This window comes from Pipistrellus kuhlii, unplaced genomic scaffold (genome assembly GCF_014108245.1).
Source record: "Pipistrellus kuhlii isolate mPipKuh1 unplaced genomic scaffold, mPipKuh1.p scaffold_m20_p_10, whole genome shotgun sequence".
NCBI classification, from domain to species: Eukaryota; Metazoa; Chordata; class Mammalia; order Chiroptera; family Vespertilionidae; genus Pipistrellus; species Pipistrellus kuhlii.
The window spans coordinates 14,635,697-14,653,828 of record NW_023425405.1 but is presented as its reverse complement, the minus strand read 5'-3'; the positions used below and the strand labels follow the sequence as shown (position 1 = coordinate 14,653,828).

The 18,132-nt window shown below is 38.0% G+C and overlaps 1 protein-coding gene across 2 annotated transcripts in view; it reads left to right on the top strand.

The window, feature by feature from the left end:
* The window catches only part of CHCHD3 (coiled-coil-helix-coiled-coil-helix domain containing 3), a 253,270-nt gene that overhangs the window by 25,703 nt on the left and 209,435 nt on the right, over positions 1-18,132 (top strand). Inside the window, exons 3-4 of one of the 2 annotated variants that reach the window (XM_045576846.1) lie at positions 7,586-7,596; positions 11,873-11,878. The exons of the other annotated variant lie outside the window; for it this stretch is intronic. Of the exons in view, the coding sequence (XP_045432802.1) occupies positions 7,586-7,596; positions 11,873-11,878 (17 nt within the window). The remainder of the gene's footprint in view (positions 1-7,585; positions 7,597-11,872; positions 11,879-18,132) is intronic. 2 annotated transcript variants of the gene reach the window in all.

Sequence of the window (18,132 nt, the reverse complement as noted above, 5' to 3'; positions counted from 1 at the left end):
TTGACCTAACAGCAGGGAGTGCCTATTTTGGTGTGCTCATTTGTGCAAAATTTAGCCCTTTTGAAAAATGAATAAAGATCATAGCTAAAAGTATTCATCATGCAGTGTATCCACAAGACATCTTGAATGAAATCATCATTAAAGAACTTAAGTAAAACAGTTATTTCCTGATACTATATCACCAAATGTACTCCTCATTTAGGGCATTATTATGTACGCACTAGTATTTTCTCTTTTTCATGTGATTGCCAACTATCTTAAAAAATGGGATGCTTCAGACTAATGTTTTGGGGAGGCTAATAGGATCTACTTGACCCTGATTTAACTTCAATAGTGACAGTGGGTTGTTCTTCCTCATGGAGCTGATTGTTATTAGGGTTTCTTCAGAGACTAGTATGGCAAAAGCATTGCATTTGATTTATCTTCACTTATCCAGCATCCGCCAGGTTTGGATCAGTAGGTCTTTCCCAGTATGAATGTGAGGACTTACTAGACCAGAGAGAGCCAGAGGCCTCAGGGTTTGGTGGGAGAGTTGCCCATTTGTTCAAATAAGCCCCTCGACTCTCCTATGCATGACCCAGATTATTTTCTTTAGGTTCCACATATGACTGAGGTCATGTGACATTTGTTTTTCTCTGACTGGCTTATTTCGCTTAGCATAATACTCTCCAGGTCCCCCAAAATTGGACTGTTGATTGGAAATGAGAAGATCTGACTTCTTAAGTAACAAGCCATTTTGCCTCGGATAAGTCTCTTTTTTCCTCTGGGCCTTAGTGTTCTTATCTGTCAATTGGTGCAATGGCCTCTTATCTCTAAGATTCTTAGATAGATTGTGAGGTTTTTTTAAGAGAAGAACCATTTTCGTTCACTTTTTCATTCAATACCTACTTGGGCAAAATATTTTTTTAACTAATGAGTTTGTAGCTGAGTCTGTTTATCACTGGAGCCATAGTTATATCATTATAGGTAATTATAAAATAATTTTGAATATTTATAAATGGAAATTGTCTTGTGAAGTTTGTGCCCAAGCAGCCTGATAAGTGTCTTTATCTAAAAACTAGAGGCCCAGTGCATGAAATTTGTGCATGTGGGTGTGTGTCCCTCAGCTCAGCCTGTACTCTCCCCAATCTGGGACCCCTTGAGGGGTGTCTGACTGCCTGTTTAGGCCTGATCCCTCCCTTCTCCGAACTGTCCTCCCTTGCAGGCCTGGTCCCCCCCAACTTCTCTCCTCTGCAGGCCATCTTGTGGTGGCCATCTTGTGTGTTGGAGTGATGGTCAATTTGCATATTACTCTTATTAGATAGGATTCATTCATATATATACATGTATGTGTGTGTAAGCATGCCTAGATCTAATGTATACAATTATGCATGCCTAGATCTAACGTATACAATTTTATGTATACATGTATGTGTGTGTATGCATGCCTAGATCTAATGTACAATATATAATCAAGGTGCAAGAATATACTTTTTTTTTTTTTTTTTTTTTTTTTTTTTTTTTTTACGATCTCTTGCTTTAAAATAACTTACTTATGTTTCATTACTTGGATATGATGCTCAGAATAATTGGCCAACAGCAACAAAAATTTTGTTGGCAGCTTCTAGGTTAAAAAAAAAAAAACACTCTAGAGAATTAGGGAAAAATAGTAATTAACAGGGTACTGTCAAGGTTGGTAGGTCTAAATTTAACATAGCAGCTGTGTTTTGGTTTGTGGTGGGGGTGTGTGTGTCATGCTATCTCCCCCTGTGGTTTGCCTGCCTTGTTATGAGCCAGGAGCAAGTTATTGTGGAAACAGAGATAGTGCCTTCTACATGCAGCCACTAGAAGTGGCTGCTTGCATGTGACAGTGCCCTGCTGGCCGGCAAGACCCTATCAGTGTCTGAAGAAGTTTAAAGCTGAAAGCTGGCAGTGGAGTATGTTAGGCTTTCCGTGTGGCTGTGGTCTGTGGTGAAAGAATTCTAAGTAAATACCTTCTCCTCTGTGTTGGAAACACTGGGTTTCATTGAATCTTAAGATGCCATTAAGTATAGATACACCATTGTTTTATGCTCCACTAAGAAATGACCTTGACAATTAAGATCTGATAAAATGCTCTTACCTATTAGAATTTTTTTTTATATTTAGTGGAAGAGCATAGATTAAAAAAAGGAAAATTGAAGTGAAATGAATTGGTTATGATATTCTTGAAACATATTCACATTCAGAGTCCCAGTCTCTTGAATCACTTTCTGACTCGGAGTTGTCCATGTCAGCGTATTTCCACACACCCTCACCCTCTGCACCGTTGGGAGTGCGGGTGATGCAGCCGTTCCTCACAGTGCTTCACTCTTGATTGGAGTTTTCTTTCAAGCTGCTGACACTCATTCGGCATGTTTCCATGTGATTGCTGTCCTGATCTTCTGTAGACAATGTCATGAGGTGTGTTATGATGGCCATGTAGCCCATAGCAACAGTAACATGCCATCATCTCAGAGCTGTTTCAATGTGGATAAATTTGTCTTAGAGTCAATGGAATATGGCAGCTGTGGAAGGAACATGGACCAAACAGTCCCTGTCCAGAGGTTATTATTAGTGGAAGTGTGGAATATGGGGTGTTTTTCTTTCTTGTAAATGGTTAGCACCATGGTGACGGGTATTGTTTCACATTCAGATACTTATTCTCTAATCATTTTTTAAAAATATATTTTTATTGATTTTTTATAGAGAGGAAAGGAGAGAGAGAGCTAGAAACGTCGATGAGAGAGGAACATCAATCAGCTGCCTCTTGCATACCCCCTACCGGGGATGTGCCTGCAACCAAGGTACATGCCCTTAACCGGAATCGAACCAGGGACTTTTCAGGCCGCAGACCGATGTTCCACCACTGAGCCAAACCGATTTCGGCTATTCTCTGATCGTTTTAATGTACAAATAGAGGCCCAGTGCATGAAATTCGTGCACTGGGGTGGGAGTGGGGTGTGTGTCCCTCAGCCTGCACTTTCTCCAATCTGGAATATTCCTCTCACAATCCAGGACTGCTGCCTCCCAACTGCTTGCTTGCCTGCTTTCCTGATTGCCCCTAACTGCTTCTGCCTGCCAGCCTGATCAACCCATAACCATTCCCTTGCCAGCCTGATTAATGTCTAACTGCTCCCCTGCCGGCCCGATTGCCCTAACTGTCCTTCCCTGCTGGCCTGGTCACCCCTAACTGCCCTCCTCTGCTAGCACGGTCACTCCTAATTGCTCTCCCCTACAGGGCCTGGTCCCCCCTAACTGCCCTCCCTTGCAGGCCTGGTTCTTCCCAACTGCCCTCCCTTGCAGGCCTCTCCCCCCCAACTGCCTTTTCCTGCTGGCCTGATCACCCACAACTCTCCTTCCCTGCTGGCCATCTTTTGGTGGCCATCTTGTGTCCACGTGGGGGTGGTCATCTTGTGTGTTGCATATTACCTCTTTATTATATAGGATTGATAAATTTTTGTTAATCCTCACCTGAAGATATTTTTTTCATTGAGAGTGGAAGGGGTGCAGGAGTTGGGGGTCAGGAGGGGTGGGGGGGGGGGGAAGAGAGAGAGAGAGAGAGAGAGAGAGAGAGAGAGAGAGAGAGAGAGAGAGAGAGAGAGAGAGAAACATTGTTGTGAGAGAGACACATCGATTTATTGCGTCCTGTTTGTGCCTGGACTCGAGCCAGGATCAACCCAAGTACATGCTCTTAGTCCTGGAATCATACCCGAGTCCCTTTGGCCTGCTGGCTGACTTTATAACCACTGAGCAAACTGGCCAGGGCAGTGATCACTTTTTCATCAGCACTTACCACACACAGTTTTGCAGTGATTGTAGTGTTTTACGTTGTTCTCAGTGTTAGATTAAAATTGCTGCTGCTTTGTGGTCATTTAAAGCAATGTGTACATATTATTTTCCCAGCCCAATGTCAGAATGTTGGCAGATACACACTGCTTTCTTTTTCCCCCTTGAATTTATCCTCATACCTCATGGCTGCAGTTTCCATAATTGTCTCACTGCTTCTGTTTGTGTGAGTATCTCTTGCTGGATCCAAAACCAAACTACTGTGCTTGACTTTTTGGATTGTCTGTCTCTCTCCTCTCTTCCGTTTAACCTCTCATCTCTTGAGAATGAAAGATTTCCTTTTGCCTCGATTGGTTGAGATATTTTTTAATAATTTTGCCAATTCATTTATTATTTTAAATTCAGATATCACAAATTAGATTTTTTTCTGCCTCTGATTACGACCCATAATTGTAAATTACTTGTGTGTCTTAGATTCTAGTCAGTTTTATGCCTCCCTGTTCCCAGAAGCATAAAAAGTTATATTTGGGTTTGGTATTTCCTTCAGTAAAAAGTGTTAGGCTTCTGTGTTTCAGCTCCTTTGGGCAGCTGTTTTAAGGAGGGCGACTAACTGTCTGGAGGGGTCAGTTCTCTATCAGTGGTGACTGGATGCAGGGTGCACATGGGACCTGAAATAGAATGCTAGATGGCAGAGACAAGGTGGGCTCTCCTGCGCATGTGTAGCCCTGGGAGGTTTGTTTCATTGCTTTTTACCTGGTAGGTATGAGCCTCTTCATCAGTTGTCAGACTTGACAGTTTAAGTGAATCGTAATTGCTTTTGTCCTTGCCTAAAGTCTAATTCTACTAGTGCTTTTGTTTGTTACATAGGAGGTAACCACTCAACAACACCGTATTTTCTCCCTTAGGTGAGGAATGACAGGTCCATGGACTCTTCACTCTAAGGCCCCTCTGTCTTCTCAGCTGTAGCAGGGATACTGAGTAGCTTGGGTGGTATTGACAGGAGAAGCTTTGGGTGGGGGGACAAGCCCCCTTGGTATGTATACCACCTAACAGGGCAGCTGGCAGTGCCCTAGTACCAAGAAGTATGTGGCTTCCTGGGCCAGAGCAATAGAACTTGAGAGGCACTGTGACACCGCCCTCTTCCCCTCTCTTCCCTCCCAGGAGGAGGCTTGGAGAACTGGAGTTGGTTCCCTCTTTCAGCTTCCATGATTTCTCTCGGGAGTCAGCCTTACAGATACATCTCCTGCATCTACTTCTGCTGTATGCATTCTCTCCCTCTACTCTGCCCCACCTCTCATTTGTTATTTTTTCTAATCATTACCAACACTAACTTTTTTGTACCTCATGTAAATAGTTAGCAAAAGCTTTTGGCCTGACTTTATCTAACAAGCTTTTGCTTACAGTGGGGCTGGAGAATGCTGTTAACTCTGATTATTGGAAGACAAATCATTTTAAATTTGGCTTGCAAGTCGGAGAGTACATTTCTCCTTAGTATACAAAGACGTTTTCGGTGTAACTATCCCCCTACCTCCATTAACTTTTATTTTGCTGCCTCCCCATTAGGAGACTTCTGAAGCCTAAAACATAAGAATTCATCCAATTACAGGGAAAGGTTGAAAGAATCCATGTCTGCTTTGGTGGGTATTTTGTGCCATTTTACAGCAGTATTTCCTGACTGGGGACTTGAATGACAGTGTTCTGGAGAGCACATTGCCGTTAAACACTGCCGTTAAAAGCGCTAATGGAGGGTATTTATTTTAGGTTCTATTAACAAATCAACCAGTAAAACAGTTATTTAATTATTTTCTGCGTGTGTAATGAGTTTTGTGATTGTTAGTGGAGATTAGGCAAATGGGCTCCAGTCCCTCAATTGCTCCAGCACAACACCGTTGGTTCATGGCCCACTCCTTCCTGCCATGGTGAGTAGACATTTGTGTACGTTAGTGCTTTTATTCACAGTCATGTAGGGTTTAATTGGTGCCCACAATGGATTATTGATTAAAGTCTGTGAACATATGAGACACTGATGATGGAAAGCAGGTTAATGAACATCGTAAAATGGTAATTGTTCTGAAAATTGGCTTTTGGATGCTCTTCACTAGATTAGTAAGCTGTATTCATTTGATAAAATTTCTCACATAGCACATTGAGATGTGTCTAATATTTTAATTCTTAATGTTGAAAAGAGAAAGATATGATGATTATTATGTTTAGTTTTGCTTTTAATTGATTAGGGGGAAAACTATTTTTTCCCAAATGTATTTGGATTCAAGAAATCTTCTTATCTTGTCATTTAGAAATAAAACACAAAAGGTCTAAGATTAAACCACTTAACTTACTTAACTGTAAAATGTGAAAATTCTGAACATTAGGTCCTGATTGTTTTTATTTATTTTTGATTGTTTATTTAAAAATATTTATCTCCAAATGAAATATATATATTGATTTCAGACAGGAAAGGAGGAGAGAGGGATAGAAACATCAATGATGGAAAGAATATTGATTGGCTGCCTCCTGCATGTCCCGTCCTGGGGATCAAGCCCGAAACCTAGGGCACGTAACTGTGACCTCCTGGTTCTTAGGTCAATAACGCTCAATGATTGAGCAACACTGGCCAGCTGTAATGCTATTTTTAAAAATGTTTTTGCATAATTAAAGACAAGAACAAGTTAGATTTTTTTTAATATAATGTAAATGCTATAAAAAGTTATACTCTACCTTATCATGATTATAATATTATCAAGTGTCTTAAAATTACTTTATTATATAACATACAAATTACAGATTCTTTAAGAACTTATGAAGGGGTTTCTTAAGATTGTATTAATGTGAGAGGATTTGTGCTTCTAAAAGCACTGGGAAACACAGCCGTCTAATGGGATGTGCAGCAGGGAGCCGAGCTCTGGGGAGGGAAATGAGCATCTTCCCAGTTTTTGCAACAGGGAGTCATGATACAGAAACATACTCACTGGCACAGCCCGGAGCCAGCTTCGAATGGCTTCAGCTGTACATTGGCCCTGCCTGGTTGCTTATGGTATCGCAGAGTTGATTAAATGATGAATAATACCTAACAGGGATGCCAACTTTTTTCTGGGTAAGGATGGTTTTAGTAAAAGAGGTTGCCATGGTTGTCTGGAGGTATCAAGACCCTCTCCGAGGGTCTGTCCCGCCTGGCAAGTCAGTTGAAAGCAACAGTAATTGTGGATACTCAAAGGGAAACCTAAGATACCGTAGTTTGAGAGAATCTTAGGGAAAAGCAGAAATATTACGACGGTGTAAGAGAAGCCTTTTTAAGATTATAAAAATGAACAAGTATTGTTCATTAAAAAAAAATAGATGTGTTTCAGCTAAGCCTGTTATTCTATGAATATCTTTAAGTGGATTATAGTTCTCCATTTATATCTTTTATAGAGTTGGACATGCTATTTTGAAGTAATAGGGCCCCTGGATATAATTTGCATTTCATAAGAATGCAGCAAATCTGTTACTGTATGTTTAAAATAATTATTTTCTTATAATATTTTAACAGTAATGCTAAAAGCATCACTAGCAGCTCTAATGTATTAATATTCTTCCAACTTATGCACAGGCAGACCATTTTTTTGACTTAAACTAATGTTTATTTTTTTAGCTGATCATTAAAGTCCTCTTAGGGACTGTTAGTATATCAGAGGGAGTCTTGAAATAGTGCATTTGTTTGTCTTGGGCCTTAGGATTCTTGAAATGTTTCTAACAACAGAACTGAGTGGACATGGGGTCCCTACCTGGAACACCAGGATAGGGTGATTGCATTTGATTTTTGTGCTTATGGTAGAGATAGGGTGAATGAACTTGTAACTTAATCCTTTTATTTCAAATACTGCTGAGTAAGTTTGCAATGAAAGGAAATCTGTTAAAAAAAAAGAAAAAAAAGAGGATGGGAAGATTTAGGAGGATTTGTGTAGTCCCCTACTGTTATGTAGAATGCTGCAGAAGAGTGAAGGAAAAAATTAAATGCTTTAACTAGTTAGGTTCTCAACAAACTTTGGGATAACAAACATTTTCTCAGGTTTAGCCTGCCAGAAAAGTGGTGGAAAGTTAGGGAATTATTACTCAGTAGGTAGCATGGTTATGCTGGACTTATTTTAAATAGGAAGTAGATAGTAGGGTGAAGCCTTAAAGAATTGCCTGGGTTAAAAATAAAAAATAATTAGCCGAGACCGGTTTGGCTCAATGGATAGAGCGTTGGCTTGGGGATTGAAGGGTCACAGGTTCGATTCCGGTCAAGGGCCTGTACCTTGGTTGCGGGCATATCCCCAGTAGGGGGTGTGCAAGAGGCAGCTGATCGATGACTCTCTCTCATCAATGCTTCTAACTCTCTATCTCCCTTCCTCTCTGTACAAAATCAATAAAATATATTAAAAAAAATAAAAAATAATTGTCCTGGTAGAAAAATGTGATTTAGTCATATTGATGAGTTCTTTATAAATTGCTTGGTTATTTGAATTTGTGAATGGCTTTTATAGGATTTTGAGTAAAGTGGGTTTATGTAAGGTAAAATGTAATACAGTGAGGTATTTGTTATATGTCAGAAAGTGACATAATCTCACAATTTTGTTCATAGTTACTTTTATCATACCCATAAGGAAACTGAGTCACTGGGAAGGAAGATAATGACCACATATTCATATGTAACCTATAGCAGAGCAGGGTTTTAGATCTGGAAACTGATTCTAGAGCTGACATTGTTAGCTGCTCTGCTGTGATGTCATAGGTATGGAATCAGGATTTCAGAATTATGTTAACTGAAAGAAACATTGGAGCTGTTCTCATTTATGCCTCTCATTTTAGAAACAGTGAAACCGAGGCTCTTCTAAAGAGATTGAATAATTTGTTTAAATGGGTTACTTACCCTGTTTGGACAAAACACTTAGATGATTTTTCTCTTTCTTGTTATTAAGCATACTCTGCATGGGGAGACTTTCCCTATGGCAAGAATGGGCTTTTGCCCTCAAGTCTCTTCCAATTCTTTCAAGTATACTCAACATAGCTGCTTTTCTATTGTAGTTTCTTCTTCAGGGTGAGACTGTCTCTGATTCTTCTGTGTCTGAGAAATTTTAGATTAAACTTTGTATTTTTGCCATGTCTGATCATGATATGTGGGATAGGAGATAGGTTTTACTGTCTAATGGAGACTCTAAGGAACACTGGTTTAAAAAGGTAGAGTTATTTTTCACTCATATAACATTTTAGATAATTTGATGATTCCTTAGTACTGGGACCCAGCTCCTTCTGCCTTATTGCTCTGCATTTCTAAGTGTTTCCCTTACCCATCTGGTCTCAAGTGGCTCCCAGCTGTCCTCCAGGCTGTGTCATAAGGAATGACTTAGAAGTTGTAACATCGTGTCCACTCACTTATTATCAGGCAGAATATAGTCATGAGACCGCACAAGTGCAGGTGAGGCTAGAAAGGTTCCAGGTAGTTTCCAGGTAAGAATCTTTGCCACAGCATATTTGCCACTTCACTAATATGCCGTAAGACATTTTCTCTGATAAAAGAATAAAAAATAAAAAGGGACATTATAAAGGATATAATGAAACATGAAAAAATTAATAGCAAAATTAACATTTTTTTATTAATTTCTTTATTGATTAAGGTATCAAATACTTGTCCTCAACCCCCCATTCCAATCCCCTACCCCTCCCCACTCATGCTCCCACCCCGCTATTGTCCTTGACCACTGGTTAGGCTCATATGTGTGCACAGAAGTCCTTCGGTTAAATTAACACTTTGAAAAATGAAAATATATTGTCTTTGAAGTCGTTCATTCATAGATTATACTTTTTTTGTTTGTCGATTCATTCAGCATTGCATTTTTTTCTTTTACACTAAATGTTTTTTCTTCATTTAGAGCAGGGATGGGGAATGTTTGGCCTGTGGACCATATAAGGCATTCAAAATCATTTGGTCTGGCCCTGCAAGGCATTAGGGATGAGTTAATTAAATGTTTGACCAAAGGTAGCAGCTAGTTATGAAGTTGATAATTTTGCATGGCCCAAGAAACATAATTATCCAAATAGCCCTTCATAGAAGGGTTCCCCACTCCTGATTTAGAGAGAGAGCAGTTTTCAACTAAAAAAACTGATAATTATTGATATTGAGACTGAGTGAATGAGTAGCCACCTCTTTTATATTTGCCATAGCTTGGTAAACTTTTGGTTTTGACTGATGGGAAGGATGACTGTGCTCACTGAAGGATTTGCAAACACTGCTCATGTTATTTTCTAGTTTAGTATGCAATCTAGCTAAAATTTATATAATATAAAAATAGAAATACTGTGAGAACTTTGTCAATGGAGAAACAAAATCAAATGGACAACTAGCTCATTAGGTTGGCAGAAGGTGGTTGATTTTGCAATGGAGAAGTAAAACCAAGCTGTCAGCCAGTTATTTTATCTTTTACAGTGAAATTGCCTTATGACCCATCTAGTTGTGTGGCAAAAACGCTTGTGGCATAGATGTTTACAACACAACTAATGGACACGGGAGGGAAATTATAGTCTGTATTCTGATCAGCCATGTGCTCAACCAAAAATTGCCCTGTGTGGCAGTCTGTGCTGTGTTTTTAGATTTTGGATTCTCAGATGAGAATGGAAAAGGCTAGATAACCAAAACTGTAAATACTGAAAATGTTGGCAATCCTGAGACATAAGTTCTTTTTGAAACGAAGCTAAGTTGGGATATTTTGGTTACAAAGATTTTACTTTTGGATGTCAGCAGCATGGTAATGTGAGGACCTCCAGATCTCTCCTCTTGAAGTTACAATGGGTTGGAGTTATAATTTGACAAAGGATTCCCTGCACAGCACGCAAGACAAATCTGCATACTGAGAGATCTGAAGGTGGATATACCTGAGTGAAGAGTGGAGATGGGAAGGTGAGGTTCATTACAGGGATGCAAGGATGGCTCAACTACACAAGTTGATCAATGTGATGCACCACATTGACAAAATAACAGATAAAAATCATTATCCTATCAATAGATGCAGAAAATGCACTTGACAACATGCAACACTCATTTATGATTAAAATCCTCATAAAATGAGTATAGAAAAAAAGTACCTCAACATGATTAAGGCTATATATGACACATCCTCGGCTATTGTACTCAATGATAAAAAACTGAAAGCTTTTCCTCTAAGATCAGGACTAAGACAAGAATACCCTTTCTCATCACTGTTAGTCAACAGAGTACAGGAAGTCCTAGCCAGAGCAATCAGGCAAAAGAAATAAAAGACATCCAAATTGCTGCCAGCCTCCATGGGCCCTGATGAGAGAGAGCCAGATTGGATTGTGCAGGTGAGTGGGCAGTGCCAGGCCAAGGTAGGTGCAAGTAGGGGCCCCTCAGTGACCAGCAGCGGGTGCGGGGGTCAGCCAGGCTATGATGGGGTGTCATGTGGGTTTGTGGGGCTGTGAGGCTAGGGGCGTGAGCTGGGGCCCTATCCCCACAGGCCACCCCAAGGGACCCCACCTGTGCACGACTTCTAGTCTAATTATAAGACTCAAAACAATAAAATACATAGAAGAAAACATAGGTTTTAAACTTAAGGACTTTGGTCTCAGAGAGGATTTGATATGAATTTGACCTCAAAGGCAGGAAGTGAAAGAAAAAATAAATGAACATGACTATATCAAACTAGGAACTTTCTGCACAACAAAAGGAAGTTATCAACAAGACTAAAAGGCAACCAGCTGGATGGGAGAAAATATTTACAAACAATACCTCCAGTAAAGGCCCAATATGCAAAATGTGTAAATAACTCATACAACTCAACAAAAATGCAATCAATCTTATTAAAAATGGACAGATGTTCTGAACAGACACTTTTTCCAAGAAGACATATACAAATGGCCAGCAGATATATGAAAAGATGGTCAACTTTACCAGCCATAAGGGAAATGGAAATAAAAACCACAATGAGATGCAACCTCAGACCTCTTAGAATGGCTATTATCAATAACACATGCAAAAAAGTGTTGGAGAGGATGTGGAGTAAAAAGAATCCTCATACAATTCTGGTACATCCCTATGGGAAACAATATGGAGGTGCCTCAGAAAATTAAGAATAGAGCTACCATATGAGCCAGCAATCCCTCTTCTAGGTATCCACCTGAAAATTTTAAAACACTTATTTGTATAGATACATCTAACCGTATTTCATTGCAGAATTATTCATGGAAACTACCTGTGTCCTTTGATGGATGATCAGATAAAAAAGATGATATCTATCTATGCAATAGAATACTACTCAGCCATAAGAAAAGATGAAACATTGCCATTTGAGACAATATGGATGGATCTTGAGACTATGCTAAGTGAAATAAGATGGAAAAGGACAAGAACCATATGATTTCACTTACATGTGGGATATAAATCAGAAAGCAACAAATGAACGAACAAAAAACCCCCCCAAACTTATAGATACAGACACCAGTTAGATGGTAACCAGAGGGGAAGAAAAGGGAGTGAAGGGAGGATAAGAGAGGGTAAGAGGTGTCAAATATTATACTCTAAGATAGTGGTCAGCAAACTCATTAGTCAAGAGAGCCAAATATCAACAGTGAAACTTCTTTTGAGAACCAAATTTTTTAAACTTAAACTTCTAACACAGCTTCTTCAAAATAGACTCGCCCAGGCCGTGGTATTTTGTGGAAGAGCCACACTCAAGGTGCCAAAGAGCCACATGTGGCTCGTGAGCTGCAGTTTGCTGACCACGGCTCTAACGTGACAGAAAGAGACTATACACACCATGCAGTATAATGATGATATAGTATAGAACTGTACACTTGAAACTTATATAATGTCATGAACCAATGTTACCCCAATACATTGAATTAAAAAATACTTCACTTTCATATGAGTGGCTTTTTGTTTGGATTTTGGTTACTCCTGATTTATCAGCATGGATGAAAAATTGTAGTTGATATTTTCAGTTTATATCCACACTTTACAAACAGTATCTGAGGATTTCTCTGCTATTGTAAGGAATGAATAATTTAGTTTGAGTTTTTCTTGAACTCAAATAAATAAGATGAAAATGAAACTCAAGATAAAGCTATAGTGTCCTGCCATTTGTCATCGCCACTCTGTCTCGGAAGCTTTGTGAAAGTGATGGTTTTGATGTTTGTTATGATATACAATTTCCACAAATAGGTGTTTAAAGCTTTTTCATTTTAGCCAGAGATTGCAGTGTGTGCATGTACTAAGCAACTTAAAAAACAAAACAAAGCAAATTTGGTATGCTGAATAATAGCTTTCACAAGAAAAGCTTCTGGCAATGAAACCCTAGTGAGAAGTTGTCAGATACCATTTTAAGGAAGCAAGGCTAAATTTTGATGTGTATTTCTAAGTATAAATCTAATCAGCAAGCAAAGAACATTAAATGTTTACTTTGCTAGTGGCAGCAATGAATGTAATGACAGATACAGTTTAAATTTATTATTGAAGTTATATTTTCTTTTAGGTTGCTCCTGTGTGGAATATAATACACAGGTCTCTATGTCTATTTCAAAGCCAAAATTGACAATTTATAGAGCGATTTTCTAGAATTTCAAAATGTAGTGACTGTGTAGCAATGACTTCTACACACAACGAAATGTTTTTCCATGGACCTTTACTATCATTGTGCCATGGGATATTTGTTGCATGATGTAGAAAATTCCATCAGTGGTTATATTTCATTCTTTTTATTGGACTTAGCTTAACTTCAGCTCATTGCTTCAGTCAGTGACTAAGAATTTTTTATCAGCTGTCCTTGCTGACATACAGTATATCATTCATCATACTAGGAACATTGGGGTTATCAGTTGAAAGACCTAAATGGCAGACAAAAATTAAATGCTATTTGAAAAACTGAAGTGAGAAGAGACTGTTTTGGCTCTCTAAAATTCCCTCTATTTTCTTTTTCTTATCCTCACCTGAGGATATGTTTAGAGAGAGGGGGTATGGGTGGGGGGGAGGAGAAGAGAAAGAACACAAAAAACAATAAAAATCGATCGGTTGTCTCCCATATGTGCCTTGTCCAGGAATTGAACCCACAACCTTTTGGTGCCTGGGACAATGTTCCAACAAACTGTGCCACCCGGCCAGGGCTCCCTCTCTTTTCTGCCTATTTAATATGGATGGCTATGAAATATTCTTTTTCTGGCAGTTTGAATCTCATGCTTTTCAATGCAGCAAATAGTTCTTGTCGCATGGGATTCTTCTAGACAGCATAAGAAGAAGCTATGCTGTAAATTCTGCTCCCCAGACATTATTATAATAGTGGTGTGCGATTGTACTTTCTTGAGTAACTTGCCTTTAAGAATACATAGTCTGTTATAATGGAGTGAAGGCAGGATGGGTAAAAGGAAACAACAAAAACCCATCTTGTTTCCTTGAATCTTGAGGTGCTCACTTTTAGACACTTTCATCCTAACCAACTCTTTTTTGGTATAAGTGTGGTTTGAACTTCTGTCAGCTAACCTGTTATAATTTGTACATTTGGTGTTCATGATTAAATTGATAATGGTATTTTTTTTTAAAAACTGGAACTTATTGCCCAGTTATTCATACATTGTTTAAAAACCACTTAAAATGATTATGAAAGTAAAAATGTGTTTTTTGGTAAAATATTCAATTAACTATAAAGAGAGAGGAAAAATGATTCATTTCCCACAAATTCAAAGGTAATCATTTGTCATTTTGTATGTATTATTCCAAGTCATATATGTGTATGTATGTTTTTGTGATGGTTTCTTTATGTTTTTTAAAGTACTAGATGTATAGCCTGGCGAGTGTTGCATCGACCATGCACCAAGAGGTCATGGTTTGATTCTGGTCAGAGCAATATCTGGGTTGCGAACTTGATCCCCTGTAGGGGCTGTGCAGGAGGCAGCTGATCAATGATGTTTCTGTCTCATCAATGGGTTTCTATCTTTCCTTCCCCCTTCCTCTATCTCTAAAAATCAATAAAAATATTTTTAAAAAGTACTAGATGTAAACTTACAAAGCAAAATGAATTTTTATTCTTGAAAGCATGCTTTTTAATATTAATATAGTATTTCATAATATGGTTATATTATATTACTATTAGATCACCTCCCTGTTTTTGGATATTGAGTTTGCTTATGATTTTTCTATATTAAATGTCTGTTGTTCTATCTCTCTGTCTCAATCTTTCTCTTTGCCACCAGCCTTCATGTTTCTAGGAGGAAGATTAAACAGTCATTTAAACTGGTCATGAAAATGAATTTTTAGGCAATGCTTGATCAACATCAATTTTACTTTAGCCTGTAGTCTCCTCATCATTCATCACAATCTGTGACTTTAGCAGATTTCAAAGACAATGAAAGAGATACAGATTAATTCTTGTTACTGTCAGATCAAATTCATTCACAATACTAAATATGTGAACCTTGGAGATCAGAAGTTAAAATACTTATGGAACTGGGACCTCAGTATAGGCCAGATCCTGTATCCTCATAAAAGATCCAGCACAAATTCTTTTTGTTACCTGTTATTTTCTGTAGGTTAAAACAATAGTAGATCCTAGCATGTTGACATGCTGAAGAATATATTTTCTAAAATAAAATATATTATTTGGTTCAATGAGATGTTGTACTGTATGAGTCAGTATTTAAAAATAAAATGCTGGCAGTTCTTCAATTGAATAGAGCTTCATTTTGTTTTTGTAATGATGTTCATTTTGTCCTTAAAATGTTCACTTCATCTCATCTTTAAGAGAAAGCTCGGTAACTTGTAGATAAGCAATTAAGTCACAGAGGGTAGTGTCAGGAAAGGAACACTAGTCTCTTTCAACCTGATTCTGTAATTAAAATTCTTTAGCCATGCTTCTTATGAGCTCTGTTTATCTGTCCTTTTAAGAGAAATCAAACGTGATGTGCTTCTGTATTTCACAGTTCTGTGGTGAACAAACACGCACGCGCACTCTGGATGTGACTGTGAAGTGCAGGTCATGGGCGGCACGTTGTCCCATTCTCTTTATTTCATAGCCATGTTTCAGATGCTCATCGATTTAAATCTGAATCTTTTAAAATGTTTTATTTTATAAAAGTATAGTGTCTTGTTAGATTAACTTCTTAACTGTTAAAGTCTATAAATTATATAATTGAGGTAAAATATGAAAAATATGTTAAAAATATGTTTCAAGCATATGCAGTGAAGTCTTATAATTTGGGTTTATTCAATCTTCAAATTGTCATGGAACTAGAGAAGATTTATGTTTATTTAAACTAATATCATTGGAGATGGATGAGGTTGGGTTTGGTAAGAAAATTTTCTGAGAGGAAATCTCAGGTAAATTAGTAACTTATTTTATAATGGCCATGTATGTTAGAAGTTACTTGCTACAGAGAATAACTTGATATTATAATTATTAGTTTCATTAAAAACAGTTCCTAGGAACCTTTATCTAATAACACTTTTAGAAGATTGGATCCAATTGCTGAAGGAACTTGAAAATGACATAAAAGCATTAATTTTAAAGTATCACGTGGACTTAGATTTTACTCATTCTTGCTGTGTTCCTACCATTTATTCTAGGTAGTTTCATATTTTATGCTGTAGTGAAAGCTAATTTATTTTTGGTGTTTATAGAGAAATTATTCCTTACTAAACTCTTCATTCCTTAATTTCAAAATGGAATCTCTGTGAATTATTATACGTTAATTTAGACTGAGGAACTTTAATTCCTTTTCTCATTTTTCTTAAATATAAAAATGATAGGGCCTTATTGAACTGTTTGCTCACTGTTAATTCTAATATTGTCACCTACAAAACATACAGTTTTAATTGGCCAAAGGCTATTTGATGTAGATAAGTTCTGATGGGAAGTGTGTCAGCTTGAGATAAATCTGTTTGGAAAATTGTTCTCTTAAAGCCATTAACTTGAAAATGTCTGTGAATGTTTAAAAATGAAAAAGTTGTTAATAGTTTGTAGGTAAAGGGGTGTCACTCTGTATCTGTGTGCATTTCTGTGACATCTTATCAGAGAGCTGGGGTCTTGAAGCTGCAATTTGTACACACCTTTCTCGTTTTCATTGGATTCCTAATGGAGTCCTCATCTATGTAGGTATCATGAGAGAAAACATTTGACTGTTTGATGATTAGTAGAAAGTGATTTTGGGTACTCTGCAGAAAATCAAGTCGATCTGTGCGAGATACAGTTTTGGTGAATGTGTTGATACAGGAAGCTAGAAATACTTGGGCCACTCAAGGCAGAGAAGATGGGGAAGGCATATTGCTGTCACCTGTAAATTTTTATCTGTGTTTGAAAAATCCATATTACTATTAATGCATTATTCATGACTATCAACAGTCATTGCAAACCATAAGTAGCTAGGGTCCCATGCTTTTCTTGTGTCAGGGTGAACATTTTAGCTCAGTCTAAAAAATGGTGGTCAGTGCTGCTTCCATGGAGGCATCTTAGAAATTTGTGGGGGAGCTGCTGGCATTTAGGGGTATGGACAGGGATCTAGACCAGAGATTTTCAACCTTTCTCATCTCATGGCACACATAAACTACTAAAATTCTGTGGCAAACAAAAAAAATACATTTTTTGCCAATCTGACAAAACAAACAAACAAAAAACAGGGTAATTTTGATTCATTCACACCAGATGGCTATTGGTGCTTTGGCTGTCATTTTTTTTTTTTTTTTTTTTTTTTTAACAACCTGTGGGCAAAGAGGTAAGTGCCCCTGACTAAATAATCAGGTATTGCATGTTTCAAAAATTCTTGTGGCACACCAGTGTGCCCTGCACACCCATTGAAAATCGCTGATCTAGACGCCTTGCAAGGCATGGGATGGTTCTGCCATTTGAAGAATTGTCTCCTCTCAGTTTCTAAATGTTCCTTCAGAAATTCATGCATCTGAAAACCTGCTTACCCAGCCCAGAACTTAATGTCTGGCATGGTTTTAAGGCATACAGAGTTTTTTAGGAATGTGTAACAATAGCTATAGGATTAGCCAAATAAGCTCAAGATTCAGACTATTTTATTACATCTTCCAATGTTGTTAGAAGCATTACATAGTGAAAAGCCATTATTTCATTATAAATTAGTTTATTTTTTTTTTTTAAGTGTTATCACACATTGGGTATTACAATTCGAAACATTTAGTGTCAGATCATCATCTATTTTTCAGGATAGTAAAGGGAGAGGGCCACATGTTTACTATAAAAAGGCAGCATTGGGCCTGGCCTGTAAGGGTGGAACCACTGGGCTGATTGGAAGCACCTTTTTCATTGCTGTTTTATAGTTCCAAGTATTCTAAAGAATTTACACCTATACAGCACGTGGTGTAAG